The sequence below is a fragment of the Pundamilia nyererei genome, unplaced genomic scaffold (assembly GCF_000239375.1).
Source record: "Pundamilia nyererei isolate P.nyererei 1_Seehausen unplaced genomic scaffold, PunNye1.0 scaffold00328, whole genome shotgun sequence".
Taxonomy (NCBI): Eukaryota; Metazoa; Chordata; class Actinopteri; order Cichliformes; family Cichlidae; genus Pundamilia; species Pundamilia nyererei.
Window position 1 is genome coordinate 239,359 of NW_005187729.1, and position 19,652 is coordinate 259,010.

At 40.7% G+C, this 19,652-nt stretch overlaps 1 protein-coding gene across 1 annotated transcript in view; it reads right to left on the reverse strand.

Annotated features, from left to right (window-relative positions):
* The window catches only part of cacna1ab (calcium channel, voltage-dependent, P/Q type, alpha 1A subunit, b), a 192,172-nt gene that overhangs the window by 133,457 nt on the left and 39,063 nt on the right, over positions 1 to 19,652 (reverse strand). Inside the window, exon 2 of the mRNA XM_013915592.1 lies at positions 17,318 to 17,620. Coding sequence (XP_013771046.1) covers positions 17,318 to 17,620 — 303 coding nt within the window. The remainder of the gene's footprint in view (positions 1 to 17,317; positions 17,621 to 19,652) is intronic.

Here is a 19,652-nt window from a genome sequence, read left to right on the forward strand (position 1 = left end):
AGATAGATAGATAGATAGATAGATAGATAGATAGATAGATAGATAGATAGATAGATAGATAGATAGATAGATAGATAGATAGATAGATAGATCAAACACTTGCCCACGTGAACTGTAGGCTACACACACATGCACACATTTGCCTACATTTGGCCCTGTTTCTGGGGAGAGGTGCCCTGGGCTGCAGGAGGGTGGAAACCAGCTCAGATCAAACACGATGAGCCCGTCACTACTCCTTCATTCCCTTTTTACTTTTTATTTATTTTTTCTTAAAGCACACACAGACACACACACACACACCCTTTACTGCGCATTCCTCACTTTCTCTCTGCATATCTTCTTCCGTGTCTCTCTCTCTATCCCTCACTGTCTCTCACTGCTCCAATCTGCTCTCCACACTGCAGTTGACAGCAGCCAGAGAGAAAATGGAAGAGGGTCGGAGGGGTGTGGTGGAGGAGGGACATGAGGAGAGCAAAACTGAGGAGAGCCGTGAGGGGTGTAAGTGGAGGAAGAGATAGAGGAGGAAGAGGGAGGAGGGGAGACCGGCCAGGAAGGACTGGAGAGGAAAAGGAGATGGAGTAAGAGGAAGAGAAGCAGCTGAGAGCTTTGGCAGTGCTTTTTCTTTTTATGTAATATCCTCACTCTGTAGTTCTGTCCCCACACAGCCCTCACATATCAAACTCACAGCACACCATTCGTCCCATTATCTATCTGAAACCTTGAATAATGTTCAATTGCAGCACAATTACAATAATTAGAATCATTAAGGTGATCATTTCCTGACACCACCATTCATTAATTTGGCAAAATAACTATTAGTAGCAGACTGGCAGGAATGGAGGGAGGGATGGTCTTCTTTTACAACATGAGCCCATATTGCATTTGTGGAATGCTTTTGAGTTTTTTTCATTATTGGTCTTACACACAAAAAATATTCTAGAAAATTCCAGAAATGACAGCTGAAAGATGCCATTACAATCACCTGAAGCCAAAAGTAAATAAACTGCTTACTTCTTAATTCAGTGTGCCGCCTCAATAGACAGGAAGAAACAATAAGTAAGCACAACTCTGAAGGGAAACAAGAGAACTGCTCAAAAATGTTCTTATTTATTATTTTCTATTGGTCACATTACCATCTTAGACTTACTATCATGTTTCAGACATAAAAATGACTCATTAGAAAACAATATGGTTCATTTAGCTGGTTTATAATGGCATGAAATAAAACAATTGTAAAGTTGTGCACAAGCATCCATAATAATGAATGTTTGTCCAAAAAAAGAAGGGTGAAAAGCTTCTTTTAAAAATGATGTCTAGAACAGGTGATCCCTTCAAATCTGGATGAGGCAACATTAATCGCCATACTAGTAACCAGTAACAACCAGACTCTTACAAACAAGCTCATAACACACACATAACTCCATCCATCCATCCATCCTCTTCTGCTTATGAGAGACTTCATTTATATATGTACTGTATTGATAGAAATACCTGGAAAATTTTACATTACACTTACAGGAGCTGCTTTGCAATGGAAACCCATGTTACCAAGCTCCTGGTGTTCTTGGAATCCATCCTACCTCACAAACCATCCACCTGTTGTTTCGCATACGTTGCACATGCACACAACACAAAACCCAAATTTGCTTCGTTTTTTTTTTTAACCCATTGTAAATATTTGTTATGGTTAGGTTTAGGGTTAGTCAGAAGTCACCATCAAATTGTAATCCGGGTAGGATGATTTGCCAAAGTACGACGGTTTCTCAGAACGCCGGCACACAGTTTTTATTCAGATGTTAATGGTTTGACTCTGCAGATAAAGAGTCAGCAGCGCGCACTTAACTTGACGACCTCGCTCTGTATCTTTATGTTATCCTGTACTTTGTAGCAGAGTTGCCGTGGTTCCTAAATCCTTCCACTCTGCAACATTATTGCTCACAGTTGAAGTGAAGAAATTTCTTCTTCAATACTTCATATTTTTTAAAAAGTAATATGGCAGGACTCAAAATTCATAATACTGTCCAGTAATACCAGTCTGTCCGACTGCTTGAACAAACTAAATAGAAAAAAATACAAATATGAAGCAACAATATTATCAAACATTCTTTTCCCTAGGCTCCAACAAACTTTGCCTTAACACTGAAGTATTCAACTACTCCCTATTTAGATTTACATGCCCTCCACGTGACCCTTTTCTGTCGTGGAAATTGATTTCTCTCAGGTTTTGTGCATGGAGCAGATGAAAAACCTTTCAGGGACATCATGTTCTATTTTACTTTACAGTTCCTCCACACCATCTTCTTTACATCCTTCATCTCTCTCTCCCTCTCTCTCTCTCTGTGCTATACGTATCACAGTCCACCAAGCTGCTTCTCACTAACGCAGGGTAATCACTTTACCCAAATCAACAACAAACCGCCAATTTTAACCGCCTCCCATAAACAAATAAATAATGGATTTTTCAGAAGATGACTAAGACATCATTTGGACACCTGAGATGCAGACTACAGAACGGGAGATGAAACAGCCTACAAATATAGAAACGCCACCCACACTGAGAAACTGCCTAGTAATAACATCTATTTCCTGATGTGCAAGTTCAGACATTGTGCAGGTGTACTAAAGAAATGCTGAATCCAAACATTCAGAAAATGTAAAAACTGAAACCGCTCTTGTTAGGTAGACCGAGGATATGTCGGGTTAATCTGGCCTGAGAAGACAGCATGTAGAGGGTTGGCTTAAAGAGTCCCAGTCTCCCTCGACGCAAGCGCCTCGCTTCGTATTTATATATCAGTGCGGCCTCCTTGGTTTGTTCTACGCATCTGCCGGTGTGCGTATGTGTGTATATGTTTTCTGTGTTGGATGAATGAGATGGGGTGTGAAAAAGCACGGGTGTGTCCATCAGTCTGCTCCCTTGTCCCTCTTCTACCTGTCCCCCGTTCTGCATCAATAGAATAAAAACGCAAAAAAAGAAAACACCACTGTGCTTTTCAGCAAGCACATCCCTCTCTCTCTCACGCACACAAACACACACACACGCAGGCTGGCTAAAGGCCAATCAATAATTCACATAGTGCAGATTGAATGTAGATCAGTGACTCAACATGGGGGGAAACACTATAGCTCCCCAATTGTCCTTCTTTCTCCAGATTTCTGTGTTTCTCTCGCCCTTTCTTCGTCTTTTTACCACCCGCCACCTACTTTCCACCTTCACTTATCTTTTTTGTCTACCTCTGTTTTGTCTTCTCCTTTTCTGCCTCTCTCAGCCTCTCTTCATGCAGTTTTTTTCTCAACCATCATTTTCACTGGTGGTAAATGACAAGCAGTAGATCATATCAGTTGTAGCCAAGTTGCTTGATGAAAAGCTGAAATGGTTTTGATTAATGATCTTAATACAAGCTGCGGTTTATTTCTTTTGTCAGATATTTGTAGAGACCAGGCTGAAACAGCAAGTGGACTTTTTAATTCCAACAGGATCATGAAAGGACTGAGCCGTCACTGCAGCAACAATCTGATTGATTCCAATGAATCGTGTCGATTTCTGTGTTTTTCAGCTAATAATGCATCATATCAGTTGTTCAGCACATTCTCACACCTACATGATAGTTTGATTGCCTGTCGGTTCCAGAACAACAGACAAGTGTTTTCACATTTACAATGTTGTTTGCTTAAGTTTAGGCATCAAAGTACTTTCTAAAAAGATATTTTACATCAGCTATTGAGATATTTAAAGCCTAACCAATAGTTTTGGAGGTTAAAGGTTTAGGTCTTGATTATATTAACAGCTGTGACGTCACTGCAGATACCTGGGTTCGATTTTGACCCAGACTATTTACTGCATCTGATCCACCACTCACTCTACATACTTTCCTCTCATTCTACTGTTCATTAATGGCAAAAAGCCAAAATACAAGGAGTGACATTACACAACTTTTGTGCATTTTATTTTGATTTACAATTGTAATAATGTTTATTTATCTTATACTGGACCTTGGTGCATCCACTGTGTTTATCCAGTTTGTGTAACAACCATTTTTACCTCTCTTCTTCCTTCCTTTACACCAATCTTTCTCTGATTGGATGCCCCCCATAGAACGGTGGTCTGAACAGCAGCTGGGTTGGGTTTCTGTTCTCAAAGACAGAGGCACAGCTGAGATGTCTGCTTTCAATGACATTGTAATCATCTAAGATTTTTTGGGTGGGATTTTCAATCCGCCCATAAAAGAGTTGATGATTACGGTTTCCAACAGACCAATGTTACATGATTTTGTTCTCAGAAAATTACGCAATGATGTCAGTAAAGATTTTCAACTTGAACATTTCATTCATCAAGATCTGATGTGCAATTTAAGTGTTCTCTTCATTTTTAAGCAGTGCATATAAAACACCTCTGAAAAACACACAGCTGTTGTTTTTCCAGTGAGGTCAGTGTGTTACTCAGTAATATTTGTCTTCACTAAACTCTTTCTTCTCCTTGTGTTCACATTTCTGTCACTGCTTTTCTGCACTTGCTGTTGTTTCCTCTTCTCTCATCCATCACTGTATGCACTTCTTTCCCCTCATTCAATTGGTTTCTTTCCTCTCTTCACCATTTTCCTCCTACTTCACACAACCCCCTCTCTTTATCTCTAGCCCACTGTCCCACTGTCCCTCTCTACAGGCTACTCAGTGATTGAGTGTCTCTCTTTCGCTTTTTGCATTTTGTTTAGTTTCTATATCTTGACTTCTTAAAGCACACATCTGTCCATGACATGCAACAGATATCAAACACATGCATGTACACACACACACACACACACAAATAGATGAGAGAGAGCCCACACGCAGAGTTGAGGAGAGGACAGCAGGGGCATCACATTTCACCACAGTGAGATCCAGACAGACACACACTCACACTCTGAGAGAATTGACTGTGAGGATCACATATCTTGAGTAGAGTTCTGTCAAAACATCTATTACTATGGTGCTTGTCTGTCAGGATGCTGTATCTAGTAAAGATGAACTTGCATGGAGGGCTGCACTATATATGGTATCAAGAGTAAAAGTTTCTCTTTTTTTAGCTTCATTTTTGCATTTTTCTTAAAAGACGCACCCTTTTTTTTACCTTTGTTGTTCAAGCATATTTCCTTTTTGGTACCTTATTTTTTTATTGTAATGTAATAGTGTCAGCATTATCAAATGTGCCATTATGTCACCAGGCAGTGTTATGGCAAACAAGGGAGAGAAAGGCAGACAGTGAAAGAGAGATTGCACACTGGAGCGTGAATGTCCCAAATGGTGCTTTTTTTCTGCCAACCACTGGGCTGCACTGACTGTGACTGTGTGTGTGTGTGTGTGTGTGTGTGTGTGTGTGTGTGTGTGTGTGTGTAGTGGGATGCAGCAAACCCCCCTGAGGTAAGTGATCCTGCTGAACAGGTGCTACAGTATCACCTGCCCCCACCCATACACGCGCATACACACACACACACACACAGCCATGCGAGCCTCCATCACCCGTGACTGATCTGAACAGATCTGCTTGGTCCATGCCAGAAAGATGAAGCCAAACCACAAGCTGATGCATCAGTGTGTGTGTGTGTGTGTGTGTGTGTGTGTGTGTGTGTAGATCATGTTTATTTCTGCACGTGTAAGTGTTTAACCAAAATGATTTCAGCCAAATAGTGTACATGTTACAGACTTCCTGTTTATTTCTGTATAATAACACAGTAGCAATGTAAACATGTCAACCTCTCAGGCAGAGAAGATCTTTGGGAAGCCCGTGTGTTTACTTAGCCTCTAGGCCAATTCTGCCTCCAACTGCCTGACAAAGTTTATGAATGGGGATAAATAAGGAAAAAAATAAATAGCTAAACAGTCATAAAATGCTATCCTTCTTTACTGGTTATCTGAATGCAATCAAACAGAACTACAAACAGAACTAAGAAAGCTTCAGGGACCCAAAATCCCTTTCTTACAGATTGTGCATACTCATTTGGCAATCTGGTATCATGTCAAAGAGTACATAGAGATGCTAAGGTCTCAACAACACAAGTTAAATGTGCATGTATTTGTGTCATGGGTAGCCGGGGCAAGCCGTGTGAGACTACATTAGGACCCAAAATGCGGCAGCTCTGGTGCAAGTGAGTTTATTTAACAATGTAAATACAAACAGAGATGGCGAGGGTGAGCTTGAAACTAAGAAAACCTAAACTGGGAATAACTAAGGAAAACAAACCTGAAATCTTGAGATAAGAAACCGAGATGCAGGGAGACGAAGAAAACATAGGGGGAAAACCACACAGGCCGACGGAGGGAGAAACGCAGACAAACCAGCAGCTACTATGACAGAAGACACGACTTAAATACACTCAGAGAAACACAGGGAGATTACACACAGGTGGGGGACACAGCTGGGAGTGATTAACGTGATGAGACAAGGGAGGCAAACTGAAAACACTCACATAAGACGCAGACCTTCACAATAAAACAGGAACTTACACATGCAAGGACACAGACTAAGAAACGCGGACTTGACACAGGAATTCACGGGCAGAAAAGAATAAACACTAAACTGAGGAAGAACAGAACCAAAATCACAATAATAAAAAACACAAAACGCTGGGTTGAAAGGACCCAGGATCATGACAATTTGCATCCTTTCTACATATAGCACTTCTTATTAACATTCTAATTTACCCAGACACACACACACACACTCACACTCACACACACACTCACACTCACACACACACACACACACACACACACACACACACACACACACACACACACTCTGATGGTTCAGCAACTTCCCCATGGACACTTTGACATGCGGGCTGGAGGACCTGCCTATCAATCCATAGACCTAATTAGCAGTCTACCACCTGGGCCACAGCCACCCTAGCTTTCTTTAAGCCGAGATATAATAATTTCCTAAATGACAGTATTTTCACTCATTTTCACACTTTTACAGTAATCCATCTACATTATTATATCTTATTTGTCTTGTTTGGCAAAAGTGACAGTGCTTGAAAAAGCTTGAGCTTTTCCCTTCCACCTGGGACAATATTATTGACTGAGACAAGCATTTTATATGCTTTTGATCCTATGGATGAAAACGTTTGCACACGAAGATGCTCATTTACACACAGATTCTGCAATCTCAGATGAATGTTTAATCACTAGATCACTAGTTGTTGATCAACTAGAGTGGAACAACAAAAAGACAGACAGTCCTTGGGAACATTGTGTTATTTATCTACATGAGATTTCTTCAGGGCAATTTTAACCATGTTCTGATATTTCATTAAAAATATGGTGAACAGGTGAACTGACTGATCGCTGTTTTATATTTTTTTGGCGGGGGGTGGGGGTGGAGGTAGGGGAGCTGAGGGGGGGGGGGGGCTGTCTTTAATCTTTTCTTTAATCTTCTTTAATCTCTCTCAAGGCCGCACACTTGCTACCTCTCCCCACATGTCTTTGCCTCACATGATACCGGGCAGTGTGGCCAGGACCCAGCTGGGAAAGTGTGAAACCCACACAGACAACAAATGCCCTGGACAGATGGTAAGATAGAGAGAGAGAGAGGCAGACAGAGAGAGAGAGATTCCAACACTGTCACCTTGTCTGATGGTATGCTGCTTTGACAACATATAGAGACACATTTTCTTACTTGCCAAGTTTAGGAAAAACTAAATGGGTCACTCCAATATAAATGTCACTGGCTGTCGTAATATTAGGAATAACATGTGTGACTGAAGCATTAAATGTGATATAAAGAAAAGGAAAATGTAACAAACCAAACAGTAGCTAAAAAAAAGCTTCAGTTGCTTTCTTGAATATTAAAAAAGGAGACCATTCAATCCAGATCTAGGAGTGAAAAACACACGACTGATCTGGTTTTAATTTCGATTATGATTTGAGCTTTAAACCACAATGAAAACAAGATAATAATGATAATTACTTTTTGTAGTCACTTTTCAGTAGAAAGCTCTAGATTTGTTTTGCAAGGTAAATCTAGTGCGCCTTTACCTTTGTTTACAGCCAGCCCTGTTCACAACTCACTAAAGAGCAAGACTGAGGCCCAATTTAGGCCAGCTTAAGCCAAGATCATAAAAATGACCAAAAAGATCTTTCTATAGGAAATAAAAGTCGTAACAAGGTTTCCTACTGACCCTGTAGAAGGATCTGCTTTTGTCGTCGGTTGTCCTTTTCTTAATGTGGCTAATGTGCAGTTCTCCTGATGTGCACATGTAAATTGTGGCCTGAGCCTCTTTATGCCTATGTCTACTTCTGCAGACATCCTGTGGTGAAGACAGGTGGTGGGTGCCTGCAGTTGCCCTTATGAGGCAAGCTTTAGAATAAAAAGTAAATAAAATAAGATTTTAAAAAATGCAGTCTGGTACAGAAGCGTAGAGCTGCCACCCAGCCAAAAATAGAAGTATATCCCATTATAATGGGAAAACTTTATTGTTCTAACAATATACTTTTCATGCTGACCGCCATAATATCACGTTATTACAATAAACATAACTATCACGTTATAACAAAATCTCCCCATGCCTCAATCCAAGCACAAAATAGAACTTAACTAATTCCGATAAACAAGCCATTTTCTCGAACTCTGATCTGCACTGTCTTCCACTATGTTTTAAGGCAAACATATAGATCATGTTTGAAAAATAAAACATATAACTTGAAAACGTTATTGTTCAAATAATATATAATTATCACGTTCGTACAAAATAGTATTGATATTGTAAGAACGTGAATTTTTTTGTTATAATGTGATAGTAATGTATATTGTAATGACGTTATATTATATTGTACAAACATGAAAAGTATACTGTTAGAACAATAACGTTTTCACGTTATAACGTGATATAGCTCTATTTTTTTTTACCTGGGTGGCAGCTCTACGCTTCCATAGTCTGGGGCTTACAAGAAAATAAGTTTCCTCCAACCCAACTTCACTTCTGCTTTTTCTTTTTTAATATTAGATTTAAACTGTCCCATCACCCATTTGTTAGTGAAATCCTGACGTGAAGCCTCGAGCTATGCGTTTTTGCCATCATGTCTTGCCGATGAAATTTGTGAGTGCACACTTGAAGTAGTGAATTGTCAGTCACAAAGTAGGACCAGACTAAAGCATTTCTTGTTATTTTGTCTTTCTGACTCCAATAGAAGCCATAAATTACAAAGTGATAAATATGTTATCATAAATAAGAAATTTAAATAGCAATTGAGATGGTTAACTCAGAAACTCATGGCATGGATACTGATGGCATGGTTAAAGGGAACCCAGGCTGTTCTCTTATACTTAGTTGCTCCTTGCTGACTATTAGAAAGAATGTAACTTTAAAGGTACAGTCAGTCCCTTTTTGAGTTCATTTAATAGAAAAAAGCATATTGTAACAAATATACATTGATTAGTGTGTAATTATGTTTTCCAACAAATGGATGTTCTCTTGGAAAGCCATTAAAAACAGGTATGAGTGGATGCCAGGTTCTGGAAGTCGGCATACTGCCCTTACATCTCAGATACAGTGCCCATGAAGGATATCACTGACTAATCACATAGCCTGTATGTCAAAGGCAGAGGACAAGACACACTCAGGTGTTTGCGTGCAGAGGCAAATTTTATCATCCACCAAAGCAGTGACAAAATGACTGGTATCTTAATAAAATGTTATCCTCTGTATTTTCATGTCAAGCCTCATGTCCTCAATTGAAGTCATTGCTCTAACACATGCAAATGTGCACAAACATGTATTTATTCCTGACTGTCAGCACGTTAAACAGCTGACAATGAGCTGGCTAAATAACAACAGCTGGTTATAAGATAACATTATAGCAGCTAACATTAGGCTTTAGTGTTCTACAAATCACACTTTGAATCTAATGAACTGCTTGATTATATTCAAACATTATATGAGAATTCATTCACTAAATGTCCGAGTCCCACAATGTTACAGCCACTTCAAAGAAAGTTTCACTAGCACTGGCTAACAGTAGATAATAGAGGCTAACCTCAGCTGTCATAGGTTAAGGGCGGCTAACACAGGCTATTAGCGGCTAACATAGGCTAACAGAGCAGCACTTACCGACAGAAAAGTTGAGCATGTCCTCAAAAACTCACCACAGTGTTGCTGCCATCACATAGAAGTGAGATTCACTGATTCATTGACTCTTTTTGGATTTCTTTGACAAAGTTTTATAGCCTCCTCTAGAGTAAATAGATATGGATTCTTCTCACTGGCCATTGACACCTGAAGTAAGCAGCGGACTGACAGCACAGATAGCACCTAACTAGCAGATAACTGCCCAGAGTTTTTAAGTTTACTGAGCAGTAAAACACAGAATACCAAAAAAATCTGTCTTTTATTTCTTGATTTAAGTGTTGACATTATAAAAATCTGGTAAAAATATATTGTGTATATATTTGTTTTCTTTAAGAAACACATTAAATGTCTGTGGACATTATAGAATATAGTCTACAGTTAATATTTTCTCTCTCTCTAGGCTGACTAAAACATTTTTGTCCTACAGCAACTAGCCTCATTAGGACCATGAACTTGAATTGGGATGGGTAAGATTCAGCTGAGTTCAATTTACTGACATCGAGAAATGAAATTTTACACGCTGTAACTTCTACACTGGCTTCACTTTTTTAGACCCAGAAACCACATCCATCTTTTCTAAACAGTTTAAGGAGTGCTTAACAATACTTTTAATCCTGCCCATGACATTGGTTAGCTAATTATTAGCTCTCCTAGGCATTTATTAGACAGATCACGTTTCAACAGAGAAACTCCTGTTTTGTGTCATGATGCCAAACAAACCAGTCACCTTAGTAAAGGTACTGATTAAAAATAATGAAATGAAACAGATGGAAAAAAACACCATGCACAGATCTGACTAGATGGATCTATGGGGATGCTGTCTGCAGTGACTCCCCCAAATGATTACATGAAAGGACAGAAATGCCATATTTGCATCATGTTTCCCACGGAGTTTTGGTTTGTTTACTGGCACTATTAGATTACATCATCTTGTAGCACCCTATTTGTCTGCGGCGGTTTAACGACAGCGCACAAGGGAATTCACAACACCGATTGTTTTTTCTTGATGTGATGCCCAACTCCTGAATATGCATTCATTTGCATTTAATTTATACTGTTAAACACAAATTCTGTTAAGTCTTTGCTACATTTGGGTCAAAAACGTATGACACTTATATATGACACTTAATATGTATTTTTGTACACTCTGGTGATATTGGCCCTACATTAAACTAAATTAGACTCAGAGTGACAGCTGTGTAAAGATAAAATGGGAAAAAAAAGGCAAAAAAGAGAGAAGATGGAGGACAGAAGATTTAAAACTGGATTTCAGGCAGAGAAGTGCAGTGGAGAAGAGGAGATGAAAGGAGTGTGGAGAGGGAGAGAGGGAGGGAGGGCGAGAGGGAATGGGGAAATGCAGGCAAAGGAAAGGGAGGGAGGTATAATGAAGTCCTCTGGGTCTCTGGTGGAAGAAGCCACAGCGCCTGCCAGCCAACACAGCCTGGCTCTGTACAGATGGCAGCATGCTGGGATATGCTCACTGCACTTTTAAATCAGGAAGTGGATGTTCTTTGCATTTGAAAATGTTTTCCAGTGGAAAGAAAATCAACTGATATAAAGTAAAAACAGACAAAGATGCTTCCACATGGTGCATGTTTGGATAGAAAACTCAAATGAGCATGTTTATTTGTCACATTTGAGCAGGTGAAAGTGCACTGAAATCGACCCCATGAGTAATTTGTGCACTGTTAACTGTGCACAGTTAAGTTACCGCTAGTGAAAATGTGAATAAGTGCATATAAAATGTACTGCTGTCATCACCCTTGAATGGGACAGGACACTGGTAACCTAGAAATGTAGGTAAGTAACTTAAGTAAACTTAATGATGGGCCCATACCAGGACTTATCAATGCCAACGGCATTTATCAATGCCATTGTGATCTCATTTGCTGATAGCTTCACAGGGGTCAAAACAAATTTTCACTTAATGGTGTATTTCTATTTTTAGAGACTTAAATATGGAAAGGCTATTGTTTCTCACTGTTTCAGGTAAACAAAAGCATCCTTGGCAGATGTGGGAACCGCAGACAAATATCTGTGGTGAAGAGTCTGTATTGTTTTTAACACTTAGTTTCACTCCACTACAAGAAGTTCTTTGTCTGTTATGACTTCTGTCTTGTCCACAACAGAGGCTTAGCCAGAGGACCAACAAACAAACAAAAAACATTAGCCCTTCTTGCCAGTTGTTTCACGTATTTTTGATGCTGCCCCCTGGTGACAAGATGCAGTCATCTGCAAAGCTTTGAATCGCAACTCATCTTTGCTGAGTTACCAAAAAAATTCAAAAATTACATTGAGATTACATAAATGCCCTAACCCTGATATTTAACATTCTTTATAAAACTAAACCCACTCATGTGGGATTCATTACTGAAAACCTCAATTGCTTGAATTATAGTCCTTTTGCATGTAACACTACACCTCCATCACAGCATCCATATAACATCTTTGAGGAATAAAAATCTTACATTTAGTTGGAAAACAAAGTTACAGTTGACTGGAGAGGAACTGTGAAAGACAGAGTTACTTTACAAAGTAAAGTATATGTTTATATACCAAAACTGGAACAAAAGCTAAGAGCATACAGACACCTCCTATGTAGTTAGAAATGTATTGAATCCCTATATCTAACAAACAATCTACCAATGATTCAGGTGACTTTAGCTATTACAACTTAAAATAAATTCAATCAGTGAAATAGCCTCACAATTGTTCATGCTAAAGAAAGACATATGTTTTTTTAATGGTATGATTTTAATTATGGTTATATTTTAAAAACTAACGTATCTATTGTGCTGATTCTTGTGGTGAAACCAATGTAGTCTGATTGTTCCTACAAATGTTAGAGAAATCCGGTTATGATTCGTGTGTGTGAAAGAAAGAAGAAGAGTCCTGAGTCCTGTGGTACTGCCCCCATTCATGGTGCCTGGACATTAACTGTTATTTCTAAAAGCTGTATTTTTAATCCTTTGCTTATCATTTGTTCCCCCTTTTTTTAAATTTACATTTTAAAAGGTTTTAATAATTTTGGATATACAATGAAACTTTATTGCCATTATCCTGGACATGATTCCCGTGTCCGTCTCACAGTAACACCATTAAAAATGCCTTATTTAATGGTAAAAACATTTTCCACTTGAAACTAGGACACAAAGTGAGAGCAAACTCAGCTATTTTTGTAGGATGATGGATTTCCTAAAAATAAATAAATAAAATGTTTTCATTCCAGCAGAACAGCCAAAACATTTTGGCAGAAATATGAAGAACTTTTATGAAGGCACTCTGCCAAAACACAGCATTTCCTCTCTCGTCTAATAAATCCCCCCTCACCCTCTGAACACGCACCGCTCTCCACTCGGTATCTTATATGTCATTTTATTTTCTCTAATTGCTTAGTGTGAGACAAGATTATAGGAAATGTACACAACATTTAAACTGCTAACAGGTGAAGGGAGTGTTACTGCTCATCATCTCATCAGATTCTTTTTTTAACAGATTCTAACTTGGCTAATTTTAGACTCTAATAAAAAAAACCAAACAGCTCTTTCACCATTTCTGTTGCAGAATATTAGTGATCAGACTTTTTTGAAAACATAAAAGCACGATAATAAAACTTGCGCACAGAAAGACACACACAGATACCACACACACCACAGGCATCACTACCACAAATGAATTGTTTCTCTCATACAGGCACATTCTCATGTGACCTGGCTCTCACATCATTTACCTACTAAAAATAGACTAGCTGAGCGAGTAAAGCCCTGTGAGAGTAGTTACTCTGTATCCTCTCAGTTAGTATGAAAATTACTATTTCCTTTCTTTATTTCTTTTAAATGAGCTGAAACACTCATTCCCCTCTAACAGTTACAATCATGCTGTAAAAAGTACTGCAAAACCTATTAAAAACAACACTAAAAACTATTTGCAAGAATTCCCATGAGGGATGTCATACTCTAAGCTCACCATAAAAGACCTGTGGTGTTAGGGGCAAGGTAGGTGATGTGTTTGGGGTAAGTCACCCTTTCCCACCATCAGCCAGCCTCTTTGACTAAATTTGACACTTGATGTCATTTCTCCACGCAAACCGTCTTTCCATCAAAGCATTTAATACAAACTAGGAGGGAACTTTATGCTGTTATGGTAAGGCTTATTCATTACAGGGGCTGAAACTAATGGGTTTTTTTTTTCATGGATTAATTTGCGAAGTGGTTCCCGAACTTGTGGGCTGAATACAAATGAATCATGGTTCTGCATCACTACTAAGGCATGGACGAGTTTGGAAAAGAAATGCCAGGTAAAGGCAGTGACCACAAAAAACAATTACAAAAAAAAAAGAAACCACAAACAGGACAGATCAAAATTCAGCGTGTTCCTTAAAATCAGAGCCTGACTGATGTATTGATAGGCTTATGTTACTTTTAGCTATGTGCCGGGTGTTGATGTTGCATATATAGTTTCTCTGCAACATCCCTGGTGGCAACATGATTTTGGAACATCATAAACAGCAACAGAGTGTAAATAGGAACATAAATAAGTACGTATAATGAATGTTAGGGAAATCTGGTTATGATTCATGTGTCTGAAAGAAAAAAATAGCAGACAATATTTCAGAATATTGGCTTTTAAAACCACCAAATATTGGTGTAAGTCTTAAAATTCCTATATAGGTTGAATTCTACTCAAAATTTTAACAACTGACTGTGAGAAAGCAAATAAGTTAACAAAAAAAAAAACATCTTGGAGACTTCCCATCTTTCACAACAAGTTTTAGTAAGGAAAGGATGTGCCTAAAAGTGAGTCTATGGAAGCTGGGATCAGAGGATTGAAAATAATCTCATTTCTGAATGAAAACTCTGCAGGAGAGGTTTCAGAACCACTGAATCAACCAACCAACCATTTTATCTGGTCTCCAAAATGTTAACATAGTGAAAAAAAAGTAATTCTGCATAAAAGCATAACAAATGTTATTAAAATGTTACATTAAAGCTTCTAAAACATTCCTGTGCCTTCTGTCTAAACTGCATTTTACACTTGGAGTGAAGCAACTACGCCAAAACTCCAACTATACCACTTCAAAAACTGGTGAATGGCAGATTTGCAGATCTTGCCTCCAACTAAAAGTGACTAACAGCAAAGTGAGAAACAACAGAGGAGTTGAAAAAAAGATTTGTTCAAATGAACCCTGTGTCTAGGCTGTTTCAGTGCAGGACTACTGGACAGGTTTGAGCCATAACTTATGCATCTGTATGGATTAGTGGTCTTCATCCCATATAATTACTAAATCACTGATTCTAATACAATTTGGGATCTTTGTTGAATGTCCTATTCACTCCCGCAGTGCTTTATCAAATAAAGGCAAAAGCCTTGGCAGTTTAATTAAACAGCTGATCTCCAAGACGTTTTTATATGTACTGTTAAATGTATTCTACGATTTTATGATTTGAATATGGAATTTAGGCAGGTGGTCTAAGTAACAACATACTCAAAACTAGGAAATCGTACTATGAGCAATTCAAGCATGCAAAGAGGCCCCCCCCCCCAACCCCCCAATATTAGCTAACATTGTTTTTAAATAATTTATTGTTTTATTAAGAAAACAAGTGGTGGACTAATGAATAAGAAAAATAAGCCTCTCCAGGTCAGAAAGAAAATAGTACAGTGAGTCAGCCTGGATGCGTGTTTCTATTTTCTGTCTTTAAAATCTTTGCAGCTGCTGAAAATGCTGTATCGTGACGTCACTGATGCTATATCAGTTTCGATTTAAAGGAGCTCCATTTTGCTAATTGTTATTCTTTGACATGAGTAGCTCTGCATGAGTCACAGTTTAAAAATAGTCGTTATTTATGTTATACTAGGCCTTCCTGCAGCCCCTCAGTTCAGCTCTGTCTGAAACAAGCGCTTTTAGCTCAGTTTCCCACTCCCCTCACAGCTGATTTATTTATTTATTTTGCTCTGGTCATTTGGCTCTTGCAACACTAAGATGTGAACAGCAGGTGGGCGGGGCTTATTTAACAGCCAGAGGTGCTAGATTAGAGATGCTCTGCTCTCTCTGACATCAAAAAGGGCCAAGAGTGCAAAGACCGTCCGAAACTTGAGGTTTCGGCTCATCGAGAATACTTGCACATGTGCCGATCACATTGCCTGAAACTATCCACCGTTATTACAGCATCCATCCATCCACTTTCTGAACCGCTTTTCCAACTAACATGCGCTACGCACTCTGGACATGCTGCTAGTGCTGATATCTTTACTCCTATAGGAAAAATATATGTAAAAAATAAGAAAAAGCATAGCTGGTCCACTTCAAAAAGACTAAGTCCACTCATTTCCTGTCAGTTACCTAAAGTCTCAAACTTGTACTGTATGTTTCATCTTCTTTCTTTTTTTATACACAAGATATAATAGTGGGCTACATGAGAGTGTTCCATCAGTAGCAGACCGACCTGTCCTGACAATTACAGCTTTTTCCTTTGCTGTCCTGTTGGATGAGCCATAGGCCACCCATATATGGTCAATAGTAATTAGAGAGGGAGAGTAGGAGAGAGTCATTTCCTCTCCCTTCTGGTTGCATGGTGCTTAAGCCTTCAAAATGCTGACATCAGCACTCAGCTCTGACTACAACGACCGAAAACACACACACACACACACACACACACACACACACACACACACACACACACACACACACACACACACACACACACACACGAGTTCAGTAACAGGTTTGAGCTAAATGCTCTATTCAAGATGCACCTTAATCAGCAGCAGCATCAACATGATTGCCACTGCGGGTGTCATGACAACCGCCATCATCATCAAGATCATCTTTCATTCCATCAGTGGACTCAGATAAGCCTGCGGCCAGCAGGTTAGGAAACAGCAGCGAAAACGAAAAGAGAGAACGAGATGGAATCATGTGTTCCGTGAAGTACCGCAAAACACACACCGCACACACTGGAGATCAACACAGCATGTAACACTTCACAGTACTGCAAAGAGAAAACAGAAACCATCACATATTACACTCACACACACACTGTACATCGTACTGCAAATCACCACACCGGCTCTGGCATCCATCCTCCATTGGCTAGTTCAGCACCAATCCACTCCACACCACACTAGGCCACACCTAGCCAATCATTCCAACACACCACACAACATAGCAGCGGCGATACCTTGGCAGTCTGCTTGGCATTGCTATGAAAGGATATGGCCATTCGGTGATCTTTTTGGCGTACTTCCTCACCACGTTGTCTTCGCTGAAGAGGAAGAGGGAGCGGTTGACCGTTAGGCAGCTCTGCCGGACGGGTATGGGGTTGTACAGGGCCATGGTCCGGGCTCTCTGGGCCATCGACTGCTTGTACATCCGCTGCGCTCCGGGGGGCCCCCCTTGCCTGCTGCCGCCACGGCCGGGGCCCCCTTGTCCGCCGGCACCCCCGCCACCACCGCCACCACCACCTCCTCCTCCTCCTCCTCCATACCTGTTGGGTAGCTCGTCTCCAAAACGCGCCATTCTGCAGACACCAAACGCCAGAGGTTAGGAAGGTGCTGGGGGGGAACCTCAGAGTGACACCTCCACATGCCACCACCCCATCAGCCTCGGCTCCAAACACACATGCAGAATGGAGATGGGCTTTCTCTGGCTTATCTCGAGTCTCTTTTCTCCTTCTATCTCTGTCTCCTTCCCAGATCTTCAGCGCCGAGAAGATACCTCCATTTGTGATTGGAGAGGGAGGGAGGAGGGGGAGGAGGAGGAGGAGAGGGGAGGGTGAAGAGGAGAGGGAGAGCGCACGGTGTCTGTGATCGTGTGTTTGGAATATGAATGGAAACGGAGGGATGTATTTCTGGAATTTCTGGAAAATCAGTTCTCTTGTAGAAAAAGAAAAAAAACCTGATTGGTTTTAAGTGGTGGCCAGAAATTTGTGAGAAAAAAGGGAAAATCTTGTCACACAATCGGCGTTTTCCCGTTTTTTGTTGATGTTGTTTTTTGTTTGTTTGTTTGTGTGTGTTTATTTTTATTTATCTTTTTGGTTAAAACCCTCACCAAGAGCGAATGGCTTCTTGCTTTTCATCGGGCAAACAAAACACCGATCATCCTAGAATAATGCCATAAAGATGCATAGCTGTGCGTTTGAGTAAATATTGCGATCATCTCCACTAAGTAGGCTATCCTAGTTTGAGACTGCGTCTTTCCCCCCCCTCTCTCACCAGCCTAGTGCATCTTGACAGGATCTGCAGTTGTCTTCCCCCCTTCCCAAGTCCTCCTCCACCTCCTTTTTTCCCGGCGGTGATAAAAATAGAAATAGATACGAATGAAATTTTTAATAATTCATTTAATTTTGTTCCATAGATCTGCAACGTTTGATATGTCGCGGCAGAAAGTCCCGCTGCAGCCTCTCACTGCCACCACACTGCTGCTCGGGTTACACGCAAACGCCAGCCGAGGGGGGCTTCCCCAAAATCCGAGCCTGGTGACATTTGTTGATATTTGGTGATGGACGGTGCGGCATCCCTCCTCCCCCTCCTCCTCCGTCTTCTTCTTCTCCCCCCCTCCTCCTCACCGCCAAGGCGTCGGTCGCCGATTTTGGGCGTGATTGCACGCACTTGGAGAGGCAAAAAATAAAAAACAAAAAATAATTATATATAAAAAACCGCTTTTAAAATACACCGGTCCTCAGCCCGCCAATTTATGTCTTTTCCCTGCGCCTCGCTTCGGAAAATAAAAAGAGTTGATGAAAATTAAAAGAAAAAAATAGTGTCCACAGCAATCATCTATAATCCAGTGTCGGGAGAACAAGAATCCCGGGCGAAAGGGATCCGGAGGAGCAGAAAAAGAGCGCTGGGGGAGGCAGCATCATCACCATCATCAATTCTTGGTCTGAAAACACGACGGTGGCGTTGCGGGTGTTCTGTAGCTGCAGCTCGCATCTTCTCCTCCGCCACCGGGCAGAAACTGTGTAAGATCCCCGCCCAGCAGCATCGCCCTCGAGCCTCCCCGAACCACAGAGAAGCGGCCAGCCCCGCAGAGCCAGAGCCCAGCGTCTGTTCTCTCTCTCTCTCTCTCTCTCTCCCTCTCTCTCTCTCTCTCTCTAGGAGTCTCTCCCTATCGTTCTTTTTTTTTTTTTTTTTTTTTTTTTTACTTCTTTCCTCCTTCGACCCCCAAGGGGGACGTGAGGCAACGCGCAGTGGGTCCGGAGGCTGTATTTCCGTGGAGAACAGTCGTGGAAACGAAGAAACACGACCAGCCGAGCGCTTCAGTGGCTCTCCTGAGTTTAGTCAGCCGTCGGTGTTTAGCCGCGCGCTGAGCATCTGATCAGTCAAACGGGAACCGAGCGCCGCGCACATATCGGAGGCCAAGCCTTGCAGCGCACGACGCACGGCGCCTCCCCGGAGCCTCCCCCTCTCCAGCCCACTCCCCATAGCGCACGACGGAGATGTACGGGCGACACTTTTAGGTACGGCATCTCTCGCCTTAACTTTCAGCACAGTGAGTGAAAAACTTTTAAGTGTGTGAAGATAAAATCAGGAAGGCCAAAAGACAGACTT